Source organism: Barbatula barbatula (genome assembly GCF_947034865.1).
Source record: "Barbatula barbatula genome assembly, chromosome: 24".
Taxonomy (NCBI): Eukaryota; Metazoa; Chordata; class Actinopteri; order Cypriniformes; family Nemacheilidae; genus Barbatula; species Barbatula barbatula.
Genome location: NC_136787.1, coordinates 14,584,754 through 14,606,616, shown reverse-complemented (window position 1 = coordinate 14,606,616; position 21,863 = coordinate 14,584,754). Strand labels below are relative to the sequence as shown.

The window sequence follows — 21,863 nt, the reverse complement described above, 5'->3', positions numbered from 1 at the left end:
AGTGTGATACCTAATTAGGATACGTTTATTGTATTATAGTCCTGCCTTATAACATTATCAAGAAATAAGTGATGCATGAGAAAGTCACCGTACGGTACATTTTAGGAACTTTCATAATTGTAAAAGTTGGCACTGTAAAGGACGTGACTGCACTAACGTTGCATTAAAACGTTTTCAACCACTAATTCAGATCACAAACTGTCATATCCAAACACTGCAACTGAAAATTTCCATATAAACAAAGAAACGCCCAGTGTTCAAATAACCGTGTTTATTTAGAAATATAAAATGACCTTGTGGTGTAATTGCCTGTTTTTCTACTAAGCACACTTATAAATATCCCTTATACTATAATAATACATATTCATAAAGCAACGTGACTGATTAAGTATAATAAAGAAAAATAATAGTATTATTACATGTATCACTTTGTATTATTCAGGAAAAAGGCAACGGGGACTTTTATTTTGTTTCGTCCGGTGTGACGGCGCCGTGGGACTCCTTAACATAACAGCAAAGCTAATAATCCTCGATATCAGCGGGCGTGTGTCCCACATGCCCTCTTCACTCTTTCTGTTTCTCTCTCTTTCTCACACGCCCAGGAGAACAAGGAAACACTTTAATGAAGAGCATGACTGCACTTGATTTGACTTTGTGCTTTTGTTTTTCGTGCTATTAATGTTGGGCTAATGTGATGATGGTAACGTGGCTCATCGACACCGGGGGGATTTCAGGAACTTTTCCGCCTCACATTCTCCGTGTCTAATGCTTATTTTTAAATAACGTTAACGTTAGGTCTTTATTTACCAAACAGTTGTCTAACGTTTGTACAGCAGTAAGTATATATTCAAAATCATTAATGTTTTGTTTCAGATGACAGAGACGATTCGCCGGTTAAGCATTTCGCAGATATGTTCTTCGATCCGTTGACTGTAAACAACAAGATCTTAAGTTAAATAAATGCTACTTGTTGTTATTTAAGTAGTCTTGCAGGTTGTGTGACAGTTTAATATCTCGTTTATTCGTTTGCATTTGTGTTTAGGTAGGTTAACGTACGTTGGGGATGAACCCGGGAATAGCCGTGACCCCGTCCGCTCACTCTTTAATGTTTTGCATTTCAAATCGACACAATTTCCGTATGGTTTCTTTTAAAGCCTGTAGTGCTGTTTATGTGGAAACCCTTTAAAAGGCTCGAGATTTACGACCCTCCGACCTGCATTCTTGTGTGTGCACCCGCCGCCCCTGAAGTTTCATTTTTGCTTGTTTGTGAAAGTGTTTTCTTAGGCGGGAAGTGTCGTTATTTACTCGGGATGCGGAAGGGAAACGTGTCGAGCCGTGGATAAACATGTCTTTAGATTGAGTGGGACGGTGATCATGTCGTCTGCGGATGGTGATATCTCCTGGGTGGGTGACTGGCAGTGGCTCTCTATGGTCACTCTGTTTCTGGCTTCTGTCATCACCTTGGTTATATACCTAGTGCAGTATTTTTCAAATGAACCTTCCGTGAGAACATCTAATCATGTGGATTCTGATGAGGCTGATGGGATTTTATCTTGGTTGCTGACATTGAAAAGCTGGAAGTGTCAGTGGAGAAGAGCCTGGGTTAGGAGCCTCAACGAAGAAGCTGGAAGATCACAGGTGCGTTTAGATAATTTTACTAAAGAATGTGCGGTCAAATATTAACTGTTAAAATCACACGTAACGTCATCTTGAATAGTTTTGTGGTTTATGTATTTTATAATTGGTGTGTTTCTTTGCTATTTGTCATCTTGCAATTGTTTAGAATGGTATTCTGTTGACCTTTGAAGATGATGATATCCAGTCATCAGACTTGGCCGTGGGCCGGATTTCAAGCTTTACAAAAACACGCGGTCAAAAGGTAAGGTCAAGCGTTTGAGTATTATAAGGGCACCAGAACTATGTGTGGAGACTTTGTTGGCAAATCCACTGCAATGTATCTCACTTCTTGCCCACTGAACTGTAATTATAAGGTTTGGTTGTAGCACAGATTGACTGCGATGAATAAAGGCGCTTTTGCTTGAAGCTGGTTTCATGTTCCGATTTTTGCGAGCATACTGCGGAGCGAAGAAGTGGAAAAACTTGACAATGATACCCTTGTTTCTACCATGTGCTGACCGAACGAGAATAACAAATGCATATATAAGGTTTAATATTTAGTTCTACTTCATTTACAATGGTACATTATAAAGATATGAAAACGTATCCTATTTGTAAGTCGTCTTTTTGTTGGTACAAAAATATGTTTTTGACTCCAATCGTGAAAATGTAAAAGAGTTTTAAAGTGCAAGACTAGAGTTTAGTGTTTATGGTTTCTGTCACAGAATGTCCAGTGTCAGGTGTCTGGAAACAAGCTGCAGTTTTCTCTTAGCGCTTCACCGAGCTCAACATCTTCAGGAACCCCCCTGAGATACAGCGTGAAAATATCCCCACTTCATCTACAGGTACACAGCAGTCTAATTTTATTGTTTGCTTGATGTCACTTGCGAAATATTTGTTTTAGCAATGCTTTTGGCATCTGTAAAAGCGCCAACAAGACAGTAATTCTTTGAATCCTCCCAGAAGCATTGACATTGGTGCGACTAATGAACCAGCATTTTTTATTTCGAAGGCAATTTCTTACAACAGACATAAATCCCCTTCTCTGAATTTCTTGGAACATGGCTTGTGTTAGTTATCAAAAAACAGGTTCCGCATCCGTCAGTGCCATCCAAATGGCTACCAGGTTAAAATAATTGTTTATACTTCTAAGAGTTTAATATCTTTTGCCGTAATGTACGTGAAAGTATTGATTCTCTTTACCAGAACATGTTGTTTTCCACAATTAATAAAATGTATGTTTTAACTTTCTATAAAAATATTCTTCATTAATAAAAATGTCTGATTATTATATATGTAAAGTTTTTTTGCATATGTAAAAAATGCTTTGGTTTTGATTGACGTTTCGTTAATGAGATGTTAATGTCTTGTCTTATCTTTAAATAGTAGTTTAAAACATGTGAAAATTTTGACTTTTGTTAAACATATTCATTGTCCCAACCATGTTACTGAAGCTCAAAGGAATTTTGTTGATACAAGTATTTTTTAAAGGTTTGCCAGAATCACCCGGACTGTAGATTCAGAGTTCCTAGAAATTCCTATTTCTGTCTATGATGTGTAATTTTGTACGATGTAAGAACAGTGGGGACAAAGAATAGGCAAACACATTTGGTTGCTCAGATAATCATTCATGGTTTGTTTATGGCCAGTAAAAATTTTGTCGTGTCAAAGTTAAAATGTAAACGGCTACAAAATAATTGGTTTGCCCTGGAGATTTGTTGCTCCATGAAAAAAGGAATGCTTTTGATTAATAGGGTGTGACTTTTACGGTTTTATTCCCTGTTGGCATGGAAATCAGATGAAGTACACTGCCTCAGTGTTCTCTGTCATTGTTTGAATCACCGTTAATACATTTGTGCCTCAAAAACATGCGTTTTACTGCTATTTCCTGGCCAGAATAATTCATGAGAAAAGCTTTGAAACGTTTATTTCTTGCACATAGAGTTAATGTAATATTGCACTCAAATGACTGTCGGAATGACTTTAAAACCCCCTTTCAAACTGCATATTTGCAACTCATCCTATTTGGAGCCCATCTGTGGTCGTTGAGAATGCATTGTGTTTAAAAGCTTTGCTCAATTGAATTACAGCTATTTTTAAACCAGTAAGTTGCTTGCCTCCCCTCTGTCGTGCTGATCTCGTTTTAGCCGTAAGCACTCGGTATCGAGCGGGTAAACATGTCACGTCGCTGCCATTAAATCTTCTTCCTCATTTGTCCTGAGATTCTTTGTTATTTCAATGTAGCGCAATGCTTTGTTTAAATGTCTCGGGCCAATGGCTTGTCTGGATGATGACGTTAATAGTAATTTTTCAAGAAAAGATTGTAAATAAAATTCCAGGGATACGCCATGCACTTCTAGGCGCGATGGCTGTTCGGTTCTTTCTGGAAGAATCTAGGTGGCCGTCACATTTTCTAGATGTTTCTTCTGCTAGTGAAGGCCACTGGAATGCTCTCAGCGGTTGTTTGAATGGCTTTGTAGACTGAATAACAGTATATTTAATTCTTTTGTTTTCGTCCTAGAGCTCAGTGCACTCTGCAGTCCACATTCACTTATGGTGCTGTGTAATAAATTACATTTTTGTAACTCGATGTGCTCGAGTCGGGTGTAATATTTAGATTTTATTTGTTTATTAAAGTTCCTGATTTTTTTATTTAGGCTACATAATATTAGTCCCTAGTTATCGTTTGTTTGTTTGGTTGAGTTTACCGTCCCGCTCTTCACTTCTTAAGTTTATGCCTTTTTTTTTTTAAATGAACAAAAAGCATTTCACAGGAATTTGGCATCCTTTTCTACCATTTTCTTTCTGCAGAAACGTAAGGTCGTGCTTGGACACGACAGCCCATTCCTCTGTGCGCGGAAGCCCTGCGGCTCAATGAGCCGTTGTGAATATGAGAATGTTGGACTCTTTGTTTATTGTGAGTTTGTAGGCACAGGGTTATTTTATACAGCTGTATGCCGCTGTGTCTTTCTGCCCCGCTGCTTGGAAAAGTCAGCATTTATTGCTTAACCTAAGCTGTGAACAAAATGTTGGTTTACACACCTGTATTAATGCACGTTTGCAAACCGTAAACAGATGATCGTACTTGCCAGAATTTTTTGGGATTACGATTTTTAATTATTCATAGTGCTTAGTATTAAAATGCTGTAAGCCACCATTGAGATTGCAATGGTGCATTAGTGTTTTTGTCAAAGGGGTTACATTCTTGTGGATTATTGCTATATTCAGTCTCAGTATCGTGCCCACATTTATGATAAATGTGCGTGTGTGTTGCTACAGCTGGCCCTACAGATGAAAGAGGTGAACAGTGACGTGGAGATTTCCTGGGGGTTGGATCACCTGGACTCTGTCGATGTGCAGCTTACACCAAGTTTCACACAGGTATATCCACACATGAGCACTTAAAACACAAAACCTGTACAACATGTAATTTTTTAATATATGTATGTGTGAAGTGTTTATTAGTTACATACGTATGAGTCTGCAAACACATTTAAATGCTGAATCGATACGATTGTAATGAATTCTGTTTTTATTGTAACTAATGTGTTTTTTAAGGGATTGCTGCTTTTAAGAAGAATTATAATGGAGCATGTGTGTGTTTCAGGGAGATAATGAGGGTCTAAGTGAAGCCTTGGTGAAGGACAGGCTGAGGCAAGTCTTGAGTTCTGCTCGTCCATCGGTAACTCTGAGTGGCCAACCTGCGCATACTGCGGATATCAAGGTACTCTTATATATATATATATGTGTGTATGTATGTACAGTGTGTGTGTGTGTGTGTGTGTATATATATATATATATATATATATATATATATATATATATATAGTGTCTGTATATAAATGTGTATAAAAGTTAGTCTTAAGGCCTTTATTTGCAGCTATTTGATCAGGAATATGATCTGATAGACTTCCCGGAGCATTACATAACTGTGGAATTTGCACAGAATGGAGAGCAAAACACAGCAAAGGATGTTGCTGTTGATGTAACGAGTGATAATGTTTCACTTCCTCTCTCCTCTTTAACAGGAAGTAAGGAACAAGACCTCACAGGTGACCTCACCCCCGAAGCCCCCTCGAGCTCATGAATGGAAACTGTTAGTAAAGAACATCCGGGTCAAATGTAAACAGGAGGATGGTGCTGCAGGTCAGAGACCAAACGAATGGCCACGCGTTTAGGCAGAATGAATGTGTGTAGTTGAATAGAATTGAAATGAATAACTTTAGTGGTCTTACTATGGAAGGTATTTCGTTGGAACATTCTTCTCGTAGATTACATGGTTTTGTTAGCGCTTTGGCACAGTCTGTGTATTTCCCATTAGGGTTTATCATTATATTGAAAATGTGTGATATAATTAGTTTTTGCTGGCTTTTCGATGGCTTTTCACTGGCTTGGTTTACAATGACCTCTACTTTACCTCTTACATTCCCTCAAGTATATGAATCTGATCTAGTACAATGGACGTTTGGATAATATAATCAGGGAAATAATTATGCTTTTATATAAATGTAAAAATATTAAGAATAGGATGAGAAAATAATGTCATTTTAGCTTTATTGGATGTATTGTTTTTGTGTCATGTTTATTTTCAAGCACACTTAAGAAATCCCATATGCCTCGTTGTTTATGACATGGTGCTTACTACAGACCTCAGCTAATGTTTATCATTCGTCTGGATCGAAGAAATAAAGCCAATTACCAGCAAACTGTATCCATACTATTTTGCTGTGGCCACAAAGAACAGGCTCCAATTCCCAAAAAACATCACTCTCATTCAGTTAACAGCCCATGTTTCCCTCCATCAGGATGTCCCTTCTGTTCAGAAATCATTTCCGGAAGTGTTCTAATAGTCCCATTGCTCTCTAGCTCAAGCCACTGTTACAGCACTTAACGGAAACAACTGGCATCTCATCCATATGATGCATAATTTATTTTGCCGTTTAGTGTATTTTCTGCCAGGGTCAGTACAGGCTTAATGTCTGTCGTTAGATTTATAACGCCAGTATTCTGCTGGTGATGAAAGCCGGTCTTTTGGAACATTCCTGGTTTTATATAAATGGGGGAGGGAGATGTAGGTCTTTCGTAAATCCATTTAGTTTGAAAGAGTGTTTTGTCCTTGATGATAAAGTACTGATCTGTCATTTCTCTATCGTTCTGGTTTTAGGCGGCATAAATCCTCAGTGTGTCCTCAAGTTAGATGATCCTCCACAAAACTTCACCACCTCAGTCTTGACAAACACATCCAACCCGGCCTGGGATCAACCCTTCATATTGTGAGTTGCTGCTTCTAACAGCCTTGCCTGATAAATACAGTTTAAACATATTTTTTAGGCTTTCATTGTAATGTACAGTAGAGGGAAGACACGAAACCATTAGCTTAATGTGTTATATTTGATGACATGTTATGATCAACAGATTCATTCTTTTATTGATCAGTTTTGTTTTTAGGGTCAAGAGTCACTGATGTTGCACTTTGCTCTGTTTTTAAACATTTCAGCACAGAGCAGACATTCAGATTAAAATTTCGAAATAACATTGGCAAAGATATCAAGGCAAGGATCCTCACAGTGCCACGGATGTGATAAAACATCTCAGCAGTGTCAGTTGTACGTTTCTTGGCAAAAGGAACCACATTTAAGACATCAATGGCATGTGATTTGTTTTCTGTTTCTGTATGGTTTGCAGTGAGCTTAGCGGGCGCTCAAATGAGCTGAATATCCAGGTCGTTGATAGCGGCAAACCTCGAGAGAGTAAGTCCACGTGAGCCAAAAATAAATCAGCTCAACGTTTAAAAAATATATTTGTGATATCCATTGATCTGCATGTGCAGAATTTAATCTTTCTCTCATCTGATTCTTCAAATACAAAATATATTTCAATAAATGTGCATAAAGTGAATGGATGTATTGCACTTGTACAAGCATGTTTTGACTATGTTGCGACATTCTGTAAATATCTCAATTTATTTTGCCTCTCATCCTGATTTCCTAAAAGTCCAGTGGGATTTGTGTGAAATGTTTTTGTCTGCTGTCTGTCGTTTTGTTTCTCTACTGCATTCATAGGTTTGATTTGATCAGACGTCATGCTTTGTTCTCCTCAGGTGGATTGTTGGGACAGGTATCTGTGCATTTTGATCTGGTGAAGAAACACCCCAAAGGTCAACAGACCTTTTCACTCATGACCAAAGATCAAGTGACTGGCTCACTGACTACTGAGGTAAAAGATCACATCATGAAACATATGCTATACTGTAGGAACAGTGAACCTAATTTCATTACCCTTTAGCATTTAATTTACATTTGGGTTTTTGTCCTCTGATAGGTTACGCTTTGTTTGACAGTGCCTGTGTAACAGTGTAATTTTACATTTAAGTATTGAGTAATAAAAATTAACTACATGTAATTACTATAGTTAAAGGGTCCGTTACATGTAACTATGCCTCATTTATAGTATATACTATGGTAAATAGTAATACATGTAAAGTGTAAAAAGGGCACCGTGAAATAAAGTGTTACCACTGATATAATATAATTATGCATTTTAGTTTTCACAAATTAACTATAATGTAGAGCATTTGAACATTAGCCTAAAAATGCTGAATAGGTGAGGTGGCTCTATTTATGTTTAAAAATGTTCAAAGTAAAATTTTGGTTAATGGTGGAAAAATGAATGAATATACCTTTCAATATGCTGTCTCACCTGTTATCTACACATCCCTTCTCCGTGTAGTTCACCTACCTGGAGCCCAGCGAGGTGCGTTGCTGGCAGCCACCCACGCCGGCCCCGGCTAAGAGGGTAGAAATGGACCGCACTGTGATGCCCTGCGGCACGGTTGTTACAACCGTCACTGCTGTGAGGAGCAAACCGGGGCGACCTTTACCACCCGGTATACAGAACTACACTACTTGACCATTTAGAAATATAATTATACCTCGCAATGAAATTTATGATTTGGATTTGAAAATTTGATATGCTTTAAAATGGTAGATTGAATTTGCTTAGCTATTTGTAAGCACATTTCAAGAAAAAACTAGATAAAATGTTGTCTTGAATATGATGTGTTTTTCTTTTCTATTATATTCTAGAATCAAAATCTCCATTAAAAAATAAACTGGCGGAGAGAAGGGTGTCAGAGCAGATGTCTTTACCTGGATCCAAAGTTAGCAAAGCGCTGTCGTCTTCAGATACGGGTAATGCTTTGTTCAATTCAGTTCTTTTACAATAAAACTTGTTAACTTGTGTGGCTAAATTCTAAATCAAGAAATAAAATACAACCCACCTCTGTATGGTCACTTATGTATGTGTTTTCTTTGCTGTAAAGAGTTATTGATGTTAAACGGAAGCGACCCTGTTGCTGAAGCTGCCATCAGACAGCTACAGGAGTCAGCCAAACAGCAGCTAAAGTCTCCCGTCAAGAAGAGCACCATTATCATCTCCGGAGTCACCAAGGTACAGAATAAAACAATGTTTACCTACACACAAAAAACGTCTTGGATGATATGATGAGAGCGTATTACAGGGTTAAGCATGTTATTTGAGAGGTTACAATGTTTGCAAATTGAGATCGTCCTTGTTGATGTGGTCATGTTTTAAGAGATGTAATGCATCAATAATTGGGTTAAATGCTTTTGTCAATCTGAGAACATCTACTGAGCGAGGCGTTTAAGTGCTTTTAGCTTTTTTCTTATTAAGGGATTTGGAATATACTGTACTACAGTGTTCTCACAGTCCTGGAAAACCTGGAAAAAATATAAACAATAGTGTTGCCCTTTCAGGGATGTAACATTAAAACCGTTTTCCAATTCATTAAGACTCTGTTGTTCACCTCCTCAGGCTCCTATAACGCAGGATGACGAGATGGTCCTGATGGCAGGATATGCTGCTGCAATGGACGCCTCCATGTCTGGAGCTTCTGAGGGCACCAGCAGTGAAACCGTACCCTTAGAACAGTCAGCAGGACTCAGCGTTCCCGAACCGTCTGCTAACGGCACGGACCAGGTGGAGGACTGGGAGAGTCAGGCCGGAGAAGATCCAGATGCAGACAAAACATCTCTTTCCCTCTGTATGTCAGAAGCGGGATCCAAAAAAGGAAAAGGTGAGTTGGGAAAAAAGAGATGGACTTTGAGCTTAAGGTGTACGGAGAAGAAAAACATTTGCAACGGGCTGAACAAGGTTTTCGGTTTCTTTTTAACTTGTTTATGCCTTATAACGTGTTCTGTTTTACTGGAGTCATAAGTCTGATCACATGTGAACATCAAGGTCGTGGTCTTTTGTGGAGATGCAGAAGCCGTTGGTGTTTTACCACAACCTGCATAAATTCATAGATTTTTCACTGTCTGTTACTTATGTTCCTGTCTAATATAAACATTTCAGCACTGTCTGCTATGTTTCTGTGTGTACTTATCATCTTTTGATGACCATACCATTTATTTTCTCCTCTGTACCTCTCCTTTTTACTTTTTGTTGCCATCTTAAAGTGGAAACCTGTGATAAGCAGACTTTATTGCTGGCAGAGTAAGTGACATCTTGAGAAGTCTGAAATAGTTAAGTTTTGTAGACTTCCCTGTGAAATGGTTAACAAACCCTTTAGATCAGTTAAAGCCAGTCCACGCTTCAGCTTTCTAAGCATACGTGTATCACGCTAACAAGGCCACCTATCCTATATTTGGAAGCTCATTGTGGACATGAAGGATTTGAAGTGCCATTTGCATCTCAAGTCAGTGGACTTGCCGCATTTTCATTTTTTGTTTTCATTGGATGCTTGTTGGAATACAAGTCAAATCTGGGCTGCTAACTTGCCTGAAGGATGTTTTGCATACAGCATAACGATCCAGATGTTTCGAAATCTTTGTAGCTGGTGTGGACTGGTTTCACCTGCTTTAATTGTAATTTAAAGCAAATCTGTTTACAAACTTGGTTATTTTTTTAGAGGTATTCTTTCAGCTAATTTAAATCTTGTATATCCAATACGAATATTTACAAAACTGCAATTGTATTTATTACGGCTGAAAAGATTTACTGGCTAGTGGAAAGTAGTATTTGGACTGCATCGGAAAGCAAGCAGAGACTTGGCTTGATTTCTGATGTTTTTTGCTGCTTGACCTCCGGATTGGCTCTGTACATTTTTGAGGAGCTTTGAAGCGTGGCTAATTATTTCCCCGTCTCTCTGGTGCCCCCTATAGGAGGCTTTCTGCAAAAGAGTGCCAAGCTCTTCTTCAGACGGCGACATCAGAGGAAGGAGCCAGGCATGAGTCAGTCCCACAATGACCTGCAGTATCTGGAGAACCCGGAGGTGGCCATGTTGGGCGACAGGGAGAAGAGAACGGCCACGTTCAGACGCATTATCAATCGCAAGCTTCTGCCAAAGAGCAAAAGCAAAGCCAATGGCACCATGAGAGAACCGCCTACGTGATCTCATTTTGAAGATGGTATACAAGCAGCCACAAGTTTAGCGCTGCTTCTGCCAATGTTCTACTGCTCCTTAACTAACAGCTTACCTCATTTCCATATCCATTTCCTTAACCATACATGCTCATTTCCACAACTATATGCAATGCGTGATCTTGTTTCCTGGTATCTGCCAAAACCCCTGCGTACCAACAATCAAATTCATCAACAGATGTCCAATGCCTACAACTCGTTCAGAAAAAAAACATTGCAGAATTCCCATTTTTATATTTAGACCCCTTGACTTGGTTCTTCTAAATCAACTCTATGAACTTTTATTTCTTCAGCTTGTCTCTCCATCTTAAGAGACCAATTGATTTATCAAACACTCATTACATTCCCTATTCTGCTTTTCAATCAAACGTTTGCCCTTTACTTTTTAAACTAATGTTTGCGTATATGCAAGAGAGTTTACAGAACAGTGTCGGAACGTGCACTGACTGCCATCTCTCAAAAAGACTAATTTTACCCTATGCAAACTGTGATCTTCATGCAAAAGATACTCTGCGCTTGTGGCCTTTTAACCAAAGCTGGACATGAGGACAACCCTCCCTCGCCATCTACCTTCAGCCCTCTGGTCTCGGTGTTAGAAGAGATGAGAAAATATCAGTGATTTGCACTTTTTAAATACTCGGAAATGGATCAAAATGCAATTACGTTGATGTGCAGTGAAGTTGGGTTTTGGATAGTAATCATTCTCATGAATCATTCTCACATGCCTTGCTGTGAACTAAATCTGTTTAAAAGGAAAGGATGTATGTTTAACTGCTTTAACAACATTATTTGATCTTTGACTCTAGCTAGTCATCTTTTATTTTCCAAAAGCAGTAATGGCTATATTTGAGTGTTAGAAAGATGTTTTCTAACATAGTATGAAGTTAAAATGCTCTTGGATGTCTGAGATGTTCCCTTTACACCAGAGTTTAATCCCTGGTCCCCTTTTAATTTAAATATATTCCAAGAACAATATCAAAATACATTATTTGGTTTGTTTTATTTTAGATGTTTCTTTGTTTTATTCAATATACTGTCTGATTACAAGTAAAACTCATTCAACAACTGTGCCACACATTTAATACTGTGTGTGAATTTTACCAAAGGGTTGAAAACACTAAGTTAGGGCGTTTGTGTGAGTACCGGCCTTCAATATGCTTTTCAATATGTTCATGATTCCGGTTATTTTCCAAGTTTGGATTTGACGTTTGCTGTGTTTTCTTATTGTATGACCTGAAATGTTGGCAGTGGATGCCAAATGCTTTACATTTTGGACCTCAACCGCCTGTGTCGAGATCAACAGTGGACTTGTAGTTTGGGAGTTTTAGTAACAGGATGTGGTTTGGGAGTTTCTGCTGGACATTTACTTGAACTCAAAATACGGATACAACACGAATGCATGTTCAACCAGAATGTCACAGTATGGCTGTTCACTCCATGTCGTGGAAGGACTACTATTCAGTTTTTTTACTTGCATTTTGTCTGTTCCATCCATGTTGATTTTGTGTTGCCACACGAGCCTGAAAGCCATTGAAAGCATTCATTGGGTTGTGTGTCTTGACAGACATGAGTGAAACTAAGGTTAAGTTGGAAAAGGCACATAAAGACTTTATTTGAATCCTGCTCTGTTGGCACTCCAGATGTTTTATCCAGCCATTAAATGAAACCTAACAAGTCAATCTGCAGATTACCATAGTGTAACTGTGTGTGTTGGGTTACATGTCATGTTTACTCCGACAATTATACACATACCTGCAATATTAATATGCGTGTTTGACATGTACAGCAAGAACACATCACTGTCTTCTCTACACTTGTTAAGTAATTGAAAACCTTGGAGGCCTGTGCATAATGAATGTCAACCCCTATGCAGGGATTTACAGTGATTAACATATCTTTATTGGTTTGAGCAATAAATACTGATTGAACACTCATTTTCAGTTTATTTTCTTAAATACGTCTATTTCAAAATAGCATTGGTTGTTTATTTACATTTAGTAAACCGCTCTTATACTAAAATAAAAGGTCTGAAGCGTCGTAGTGCGGAAAAACTACACATCCCATAAGCCCCCGCGCCGGCCTTATTTCCGGTCCTGCGCGGTTTCTGGAGCGGATTGGAACCCGGAGTCAGGATTCACTGAATGAGTAGACGTTAGGAAAACAGGTAAACACTTTATATTTAACTTGTGCACAATTTGTTTTCATAAGCATTTACCTACACGTGTAAATAGTCCTCATCCAGTGGTGCAACAGCAATGAAAAGTGTCGCGAGAGCGGTTTTAACGCGCTTTCGGCATTCACGCGCACTGGCTCCAGATGAGCGCTGCGTCTCCATTCCATCCGCCATGCCGATTGTTCTTTGTTACATTTGCATTGCTCGAAGAGAGCGAGCGCAGCCTTAGATCGGAGTTAAAACCCGGCTACAGTTTGAAATCTACCCAAATCACGGATTCTCTCCGTATGGAAGCACGTTGTTCACTTCATCTGTCTGCTCGCAGGCGTTTACCGATCGGACAGCTCACTGTCAGATGTGTTGTGACTGTTGATTGTATTAACGTGGTGTTATGTTCGCCAATCGAGCCTGTTTAGTGTTGTCTATTGACTGACAGCACTACCATAAAAGTTATGATGAAAAAGTGTCAATGTCAGAACTGTGATGACACATTATTTTGCATTTACATGATTTATTTGAGATGTCTTCTTTTTATATATACAAACAATGTTGTTTCTTACACACAAATATATGTAAATATGAATACTGTATGTGTGTAAAAAAGTTTCAAAAAATACAATGTTGTTGCTTCAAATGAATAGGTGCAGAAATTAAATCAGTACAATTTCCTTGCAGATGTGAAAACTAGTAAAGACATTTCTTCTCTGATGTGTCAGAATGGCTGAACAGACGCCAGATGAGTTTGTTTGTAAGTATTTTTATTCTTTAAATTATAGAAGCTTCTTGGACATATCATATGCGATAAAGATACTCGATGTGTCTCCATATTTTAGCTTTTGCTCTTGAATTATTATAATTACGATTAATCGAAATATTTATTATTCATCTTTCACGAACATCTTTTCATTCAGCGCACACTTTTATCCAAGGCAACTTACAAATGAAAGAGCCTTTGACTAAATAATGATATTTTTGCCCCAGTTATTATTGCATGGAACTTTCAAAATGTTTAGTGAAAAAAAAACACAATAAAAATATTGATCTAGTGACCACTCACTACTTTACATTATATTAACAAATGTAAATACTGTTCGAGATGATAAACGAGATCAGTTAGCAGATTTATCTCGATCACATCTAATTTTTAATATATGTCCCAGCCCTACTCTCAAGCCATGCATGATCGTCTTCTTTCTGCAGGGTGTGATGACTGCGGGCAGTACCATGACTCTGAATGTCCTGAACTGGGACCAATCGTCACAGTGAAAGACTCATTTGTTTTGAGTCGGGCACGGTGAGTGGAGGGATCTTGGCAGGTTTGCATTGCCATTTTCAACAGACGGGTCCATAAAAAGCCCAAGATTTTGTCTAAATATAAATTATTAAGTCTTAATTATACCGGTGTATTCGTTTTAAAGGTATAGTTCTCCTAAAAATGAAACTTCTCTCATCATTTACTCACCTACTTGTCATTTCAAACCTGTATGACTTTCATTCTTTCGTTTTTTTAAATACATCATGTATCTACACAAATAATTAGCATGTAAACATAGAACGTTTTTAAAAATCTAAATGAATATATATGTATGTTTGTATATTAAACTTAAGATTGACATCACCATCCACATTTCAGGTCATCTTTACCCGACAGCTTGGAGATCAGACGGGCTGAGGAGGGTAGTGAGGGGGTGTTTGTGCTTCATCGGCTGGTTAAGCGAACTCGATTTGGCCCCTTTGAGGCCAAAAGGGTACACGGTCTTCAAACTGAAGGGGCATTTCCTTTAAAGGTAAACTTTGCACCAGCAGTCTGTCAGTTCAAACCAAATGGGGCATTGCTTGATGTATTCTCTGTTGTGCTTCTAGATATTCCAGAAGGACGGCTCAGTGGTGTGTTTTGACACATCCAATGAAGATGACTGTAATTGGATGATGATGGTTCGACCAGCCACTGAACACAAACACCAGAATCTGACCGCTTACCAGCAGGATGATGATGTTTACTTCAACACGTCACAGGTGCTTTGATGCTGCGCTGTCACTTAACTTTAATAAACACTATTGCTTAGTGTGTGAACTGTGTGTCATTAATATATTATGTAGAATAAACATTTTTCTAAAAAAAAAATAATCACAGGATGTTCTGCCTGGAGCAGAGTTGAAAGTCTGGTATGGAGCTTTTTATGCCAAAAAAATGGATCGCCCACTTCTTAGGCCACCTGTGCGTCCACCTCCACAAGGTACTTCTGAACACCAGAAGCCTAAATATGTATTTTAAACACACTGACTTATTTAATCCTTTTTCCTCTTAGAAATAGTTTCTAAAAAACCTGCCCCCCCGGGACCCACAACAGTTCATCCAGAGATACTTCCTGCTCCAGACCAGCTCATTGATCAAATACAGCAGGTTAAGACACCTCCAGCATCTACCACAGAAGCTCCTGTCCAGCAAATGGCAGAGCCTGGACCCCTGGATAACACCTCCCAAAGTGCCCCGACCCCCACGGTGCCAATCAAAAAACAAGGCAGGCCGCGGCGAACCAGAGCTCAGAAACCCGGAACAACAGATGTCAATAAAGGTAAGGGTATATATTTGGTAAGCTGATACATAAACGCATTACAAACAAATACATTTTATATACAGCAAATAAGTACACAAAACTGTTTAAAATGGTGTAGGCTATGTTTTCAAATGTGATATCAAATGAGTTATATGCTTTCATTTCATCCTCTATCTGTCAGAAACCCCTGTTGATGCGTCCGCTGAGCATGCTCTCAATCCTGTGGCTCCAGATCTTCCTCTGCCTGTTCTGGATGTCCAGGAGCTCATGACTGATGAAGACAGCCATTCCGTCAAAACCCCCCGGATGACACGTCCGTCCATCTCTTCTGTAAAGTGAGGGCAGAAAAAACAATCCCAAATCTCACATTGCATGGTGTGTTTTGAAATACCAAATTGCTCTCATTTCCCTCCGACATTAGAACTGGAATGAAGAGACGGTCCCAGCGTCAAGGTGGAGATCATAAGCGGGTTTATCAGTGCTGCCTCTGCAATAAGGTGTTTCAGAACAGTAGCAACCTTAACCGACACATTCGTTCCCACGGTAATGCCACTATTTCATCCTCCTGAGGAAAAACCTTGTCATTGTGCACTTTGATTTCAGTAAAATAATTGTTAATTGATGTTTTTGTTTTGTTTCAAACATAACTAACTGAGAATACTGTATGTGTGCACACAAAAACATCTGTTTGTGTGGTTTAATTTTCATTTACAGGTGATAAGTGTTTCAAGTGTGAAGAGTGCGACAAGATGTTCAGTCGAAAGGAGAGTCTTAAACAGCATATTTCGTACAAACACAGTAAGAATGCGGTATGTCTTGTTTTTACTTGCATAACTACTTATGGTTAGTGAAATTGAACGGCATCTTTAAATTATTTAGTTTTTACTGCAAAAACAACAGTTTATGACGATAATACCATGGTTAATTTTTGTAAGACTATATATCTCGTGTTTTTGAGCATGTTACTGTATGTGCTTTCTGTGTGTTTCTAGTCTGACAAAGAGTACAAGTACAAATGTTCGACTTGTGAAAAATCCTTCCGAGTGGAAAACGCCTTAAAATTTCATAACTGCAGGACCGGTAAAAAATATTTTTTGTGTACTATCTTTATCTTTGTTTTGTTTTTTATTTTGCAGCATATTTTATTGCATTTGTGTGGAATGTATTCATATATTTTCACAAATACAGTCGCAAATATTCGTATCTTGCTGCTCACACTACATCTTGTATGTTCTCTCTCTTGCAGATGACAAAACGTTTCAATGTGAGATATGTTCTAGATTTTTCTCCACTAATAGTAATCTCTCCAAGCACAAGAAGAAACACGGAGAAAAACTCTACGCATGTGAGATTTGCAACAAGATGTTCTACCGCAAAGACGTCATGCAAGACCACCAGAGGCGGCATGTTGTAGGTGAGTCTTAACAGAATGAACACATTTGTTTGATTTCTGTCATCATTTACATGATTTTCTTCTGTTGTCTTTTAGTCAATGATTTATCCAACGTTGAAAAAACTTTATTTTATGGAGTTACAATGAAGCCCCATAAAAGTAGTTTTTTGACATTTGTGTTAGACAGATGGTTCTTCCGTATCTAAGCCTTGTTTACTCTTCCCTTGCCCTTTACTGTAAGTTAAGATCATCATCCCTTATGTCCCTTCCTCTGCATGTGCACTGACTGTCCCATCATCCATTGCTACAGGGCCAAAGAACTTGAAAAAAGAGGAGCTTGAATCCAACGGGGAGGAAGGAAGCAAATACAGGAAGGAGCCTTCAGCATGTCCCATCTGTGGCAAGGTGACATCCAGAGACATCTGATTTGTTACTGATGTTGAATTCTAGCCAAAATAATGACACCGACATGAATTACTTGCTTAATTCAAGGTGTTTTCCTGTCGGAGTAACATGAACAAACACCTACTGACCCACGGGGATAAAAAATACACCTGCGAGATTTGCGGTCGAAAGTTCTTCCGGGTGGACGTCCTGAGAGATCACATCCACGTGCACTTCAAGGTGAGGAGGTGGATGTGTTTCAATAGTTTTCTTATGGAGGATGCAGAACGTCTGGGTCTACTACTAGTGAGCGGCGCGCAAAGTTCTTCTAGCTCAACGGGGTGGTACTAGCAACTCAGAGGTCATATGTTTGAGTCCCAGGGAGCATGTTGCTGGTTAAATGTGCCTTGAATGCATCGCAAGTCGCTTTGAAATGAATTGTTAGTATGTGACAAAGCTTGTTAAGTTTCAAAACATATTCGTCTCAGGACATCGCTTTAATGGACGAGGATGAAAGACAGGACTTCATTAGGAAGATTGGCATCTCTATGGAGGAAAGTGATGAGAGTTCCGAGGAAGAAGATGAGAAGAATGACCCAGAACATCACAAATACAGCTGCAAGAAATGTCAGGTGAAGTGCATATACCTTCACCCTGATATAGCTCTTTTAATTGTTTTACATTAATATCCACTCATGTTAGCCCAGAATAGATGCATATCCAAAATGTATTTTTATACTATGTTAAGTATTTTACTCTCTATCTCTGTTTTTCTTCTTTTGAACAACCTGTCATCAGGTGACATTTGCAAGGGGTCAAGACTACATGAAACACATAATGGGCATGCACAAGGAGAAAGGCTACAACTGCTCCATGTGTAATCGTCGTTTCGCCCTGAAGGCCACATACAATGCTCATCTGGTCATCCACCGAGACCACCTGCCTGATCCTTCAGTGCACAAGTAATACACTGAACAGCTTTAAGAGCTTTATGTTTTAAAGCCAGAATATGAATAATGGCTGCATTTGAAACTCTCCGCAGGTATATCCATCCGTGTGATATGTGTGGCCGTATCTTCAACAGTATCGGAAACCTGGAGAGACACAAAATCATCCACACAGGTGAGCGAATGTAGTGCACAGGTGGAAAAACAGCATGATTGAAATTTAAATAATATATACAGCAGAGTATTTGGGGTGTTATAAGACTGATTTGAACCAGATCAAATCAAAGTGATGGTGGTTATAAACCATTTGGCCCCTGCAGGAGTGAAGAGCCACTACTGTGGTCAGTGTGGAAAGTCGTTCGCCAGAAAAGACATGCTTAAAGAACACCTGAGAGTCCATGATGACGTCCGAGACTTCCTGTGTGCAGAATGCGGGAAAGGTAAAAACACTTCTCCATCCTATAATACACATTGTATAATGGAGCTCCCTTTTCTTTAACATGGATAAGTCCATAAACATTTTATTTAATAATAACTCCAAGTAAAAAAAACTATCTAACACAATAAATACATGATAACATTAAAAGAAATGTGTTTAATTTGCTTTAAATGCTCCCTCAGGTTTATGTTACCACCATACCATTGTAGTATATTACAAAACAGACATAACAATTACCATTTAAATGTTTAATGTTTAACATTTAATTGGCTTTATTGGAAAAAATAATTTTGTAAAGAATTATAAGAAAATGTCACATTTTTGTAGGTAAGAAAAACAAAAAGATCACAGGAAATGAAGCAAACACTGAATAGTTTGATCTTTTATTAATATTTGTTGATCCTCTCTTGTGGTAATATTTTGTCATTCTTCTGAACCGAAACATTTTCTCTATCTTGTATTTTCTCAAAGCTAAATGCCAGTTTATACTAAAGTATGCTAAATAAATACAAAGATTTATTACATCTTTTCTTATGGCTTTGTATGTTCATTAGGCATGAAGACAAAACACGCCCTTAGGCATCATATGAAGCTTCATAAAGGAATTAAAGAATACGAATGTAAAGAATGTAACCGCAAGTTTGCCCAGAAAGTCAACATGCTGAAACATTACAAAAGACACACAGGTAAGCATCTTAAACCCTGATAAAGTTTACATATATTGACTTATTACAAAAGAGTGAAAACAGAAAGTGAACATATTTTAAATGCACTTTTAATATAGAGTAAATCGTGCACCCCAACAGGTACTAAGATTATTCTTTATATTTAAAGTACTAACTATATTCTCATAATCTAATTTTACACGTATTCCACCAGGAACAAAAGACTTCATGTGCGAACTCTGCGGGAAGACGTTTAGTGAGAGAAACACCATGGAGACACACAAACTCATTCATACAGGTAGAGTAAATAGCGCTCAGGTATGATATTTTATAGAAATACTACAGAGAGTTTGCCTTCACTCAAGTCTCTGCTATCTGTCTCCAGTGGGAAAGACGTTTTCCTGCTCCGTCTGTGATAAGAAATACGTGACGCAGTATATGCTACAGAAACATATGCAGTTGACTCATGACAAGGTGGAGGCTCAGAGCTGTCACCTGTGCGGCACCAAGGTTTCCACACGCGCCTCCATGAACCGCCACATGCGCCGAAAACACCCTGAGGTGAATGGGAAGGTCAATGAAACAAAAGCACACACATAGAATTTTCCTTTGTGCTGATGGAAGTGCTGAGGTTTACATCTCATGTCCTGCAGATCGTGACTGTAAGGTTAGGTGATTTTGACGAAATGCAGGAACCTTCAACAATCGACGCCTCCACCATCAATATCACACAGGTACATCTTGAAGTTGTCTGTATGACTGAAGGAGAAACCAATTTAAGGAGAACAACAGATATTTACAATATTGACTTGCTGTGTTTCAGGCCTCTCTGACGCTTGAAAAAGGTTCTCTCACTTCGGAAAAACCCTACCGGGATTCCAATCCTGCCAGGAAGAGGCCAAAACTCTTACCTCAGGAGTCTGAGCAGTCCGATTCTGACGTGGAGTATGTGGATTTCGCCAGCAAAACTGCTGAATTCACAGCCAACGTGGGAGATGAAACCAGTTCTGCTGTGCAGAGCATTCAGCAGGTCTGTGCCATAAAGTACAAAAAAAAATATGAAAACTAAATTCACCCTGTTGACATTTCAGAACAGTCTCATTTGATTGTATTGTGCCTTTTATCATATGCACAGGTGGTGGTGTTGGCTGATTCCAGCGCCCCTCCAGCCTCCTCTCCCTCAAGTTCAGTCGGTTTGACCAACATCACCGTGACCCCTATCACCACGCCTGCTCCCGCCCAGTTCAGCAACCTACAGCCCATTGCAGTCGGACATCTTACCCCGAGCGATCGACCACTCACACTGGATAGCTCCATTCTCACCGTTACCTTTGATACGGTCAGCGGTTCAGCCATGCTCCACAATCGACCGGCCGACCTCCAGACAGAGACGTTAGGGGCCGCAGGGGCCACGGCCCCGCAGTCAGTTGCGCATTTCATCAACCTCACCACATTTGTCAACCCGATATCCCACCAGCTGGAACAACCAGGTCTTACGTGGAGGCCCGTCGCCCCGGTCGATGGAGCTCATGCCTCTACCATAGACGACTCCCAACCAGACACTTCCCAGGGACCTTCAGAACAGTCACAATCGATTCCAGAACAAAACCATCAGATCCAGTCCCAGGTCACTGGACCTGACCAGCAACAGTCAACCGCAGCACCACAGATGTTCAGCTACTGAGAAATGGAGTTTAATGTACAGTTTTGGAAGATTTAGTTAAGACGATTATTTGGGACCAAGTTGTTGGAAGGAGCATGCAGTTGATTAAGTTCATGGAAAACCAGTGGATCGTTTTAGCACGTTGGAGATGTTACAAAGATTTTTTTAAGAATAATTATATATTTTTTATAGAAAGCATGAAAGGAGTGATCATGCTGTAAAAGTAGCATCAAATTAATCTGAGATGAACGTAAAAGACAATGAAATGTTATGTTGCTTTTGAACTTGAGTAACTGCATACACTGGCTATCAATTTAGGTTTACATTAACCAAAAGGTCTTCGTCTGTGAAAATGAGGACTTAAAAGATATTTGTGGAATGATCTTATTTTGTACAACCTGTGGATAATGTTGTAGGTGGATTGCAATGCTAACTTAAAAAAGACAACAGAAAATAGTTCATCTACTTTGAGTGCATGCTTCAAACATTAAAGCAAAGTTGGACACGGCAAATAAGAGCTTTCAATATGTACATTTTAATGCGAAAACGAAACTGTGAAAACAATTTTTAACAAATGTTCAAT

General features: G+C 38.9%; 2 protein-coding genes across 4 annotated transcripts; both read left to right on the top strand.

Annotated features, from left to right (window-relative positions):
* Positions 1 to 515: 515 nt before the first annotated feature.
* On the top strand, positions 516 to 12,991 carry c2cd2 (C2 calcium dependent domain containing 2). 2 transcript variants are annotated; one of them, XM_079448280.1, is made up of 16 exons: positions 532 to 835; positions 1,274 to 1,638; positions 1,784 to 1,879; positions 2,343 to 2,462; positions 4,897 to 4,998; positions 5,225 to 5,341; positions 5,646 to 5,763; positions 6,782 to 6,890; positions 7,303 to 7,367; positions 7,718 to 7,833; positions 8,347 to 8,503; positions 8,703 to 8,807; positions 8,939 to 9,066; positions 9,451 to 9,712; positions 10,095 to 10,131; positions 10,800 to 12,991. In XM_079448280.1, the coding sequence occupies exons 2-16, from the start codon at positions 1,375 to 1,377 to the stop codon at positions 10,882 to 10,884; spliced, it is 1,881 nt and encodes a 626-aa protein (XP_079304406.1). In that variant the 5' UTR covers positions 532 to 835; positions 1,274 to 1,374; the 3' UTR covers positions 10,885 to 12,991. The 2 variants fall into 2 exon arrangements, with proteins under 2 accessions (XP_079304405.1, XP_079304406.1); XM_079448279.1 differs by lacking the exon at positions 10,095 to 10,131 and having other exon boundaries at positions 516 to 835.
* A 156-nt stretch (positions 12,992 to 13,147) lies between these two features.
* prdm15 (PR domain containing 15) lies at positions 13,148 to 21,789 on the top strand. 2 transcript variants are annotated; one of them, XM_079449173.1, is made up of 24 exons: positions 13,148 to 13,222; positions 13,907 to 13,979; positions 14,432 to 14,525; positions 14,865 to 15,018; positions 15,095 to 15,247; positions 15,366 to 15,468; positions 15,541 to 15,807; positions 15,971 to 16,124; positions 16,211 to 16,332; positions 16,504 to 16,598; positions 16,782 to 16,869; positions 17,036 to 17,203; positions 17,493 to 17,587; positions 17,675 to 17,806; positions 18,055 to 18,198; positions 18,365 to 18,528; positions 18,609 to 18,688; positions 18,834 to 18,953; positions 19,507 to 19,638; positions 19,832 to 19,915; positions 20,003 to 20,178; positions 20,271 to 20,351; positions 20,441 to 20,647; positions 20,753 to 21,789. In XM_079449173.1, the coding sequence occupies exons 2-24, from the start codon at positions 13,949 to 13,951 to the stop codon at positions 21,299 to 21,301; spliced, it is 3,393 nt and encodes a 1,130-aa protein (XP_079305299.1). In that variant the 5' UTR covers positions 13,148 to 13,222; positions 13,907 to 13,948; the 3' UTR covers positions 21,302 to 21,789. The 2 variants fall into 2 exon arrangements, with proteins under 2 accessions (XP_079305299.1, XP_079305298.1); XM_079449172.1 differs by having other exon boundaries at positions 13,149 to 13,222; positions 20,003 to 20,190.
* Positions 21,790 to 21,863: the final 74 nt, after the last annotated feature.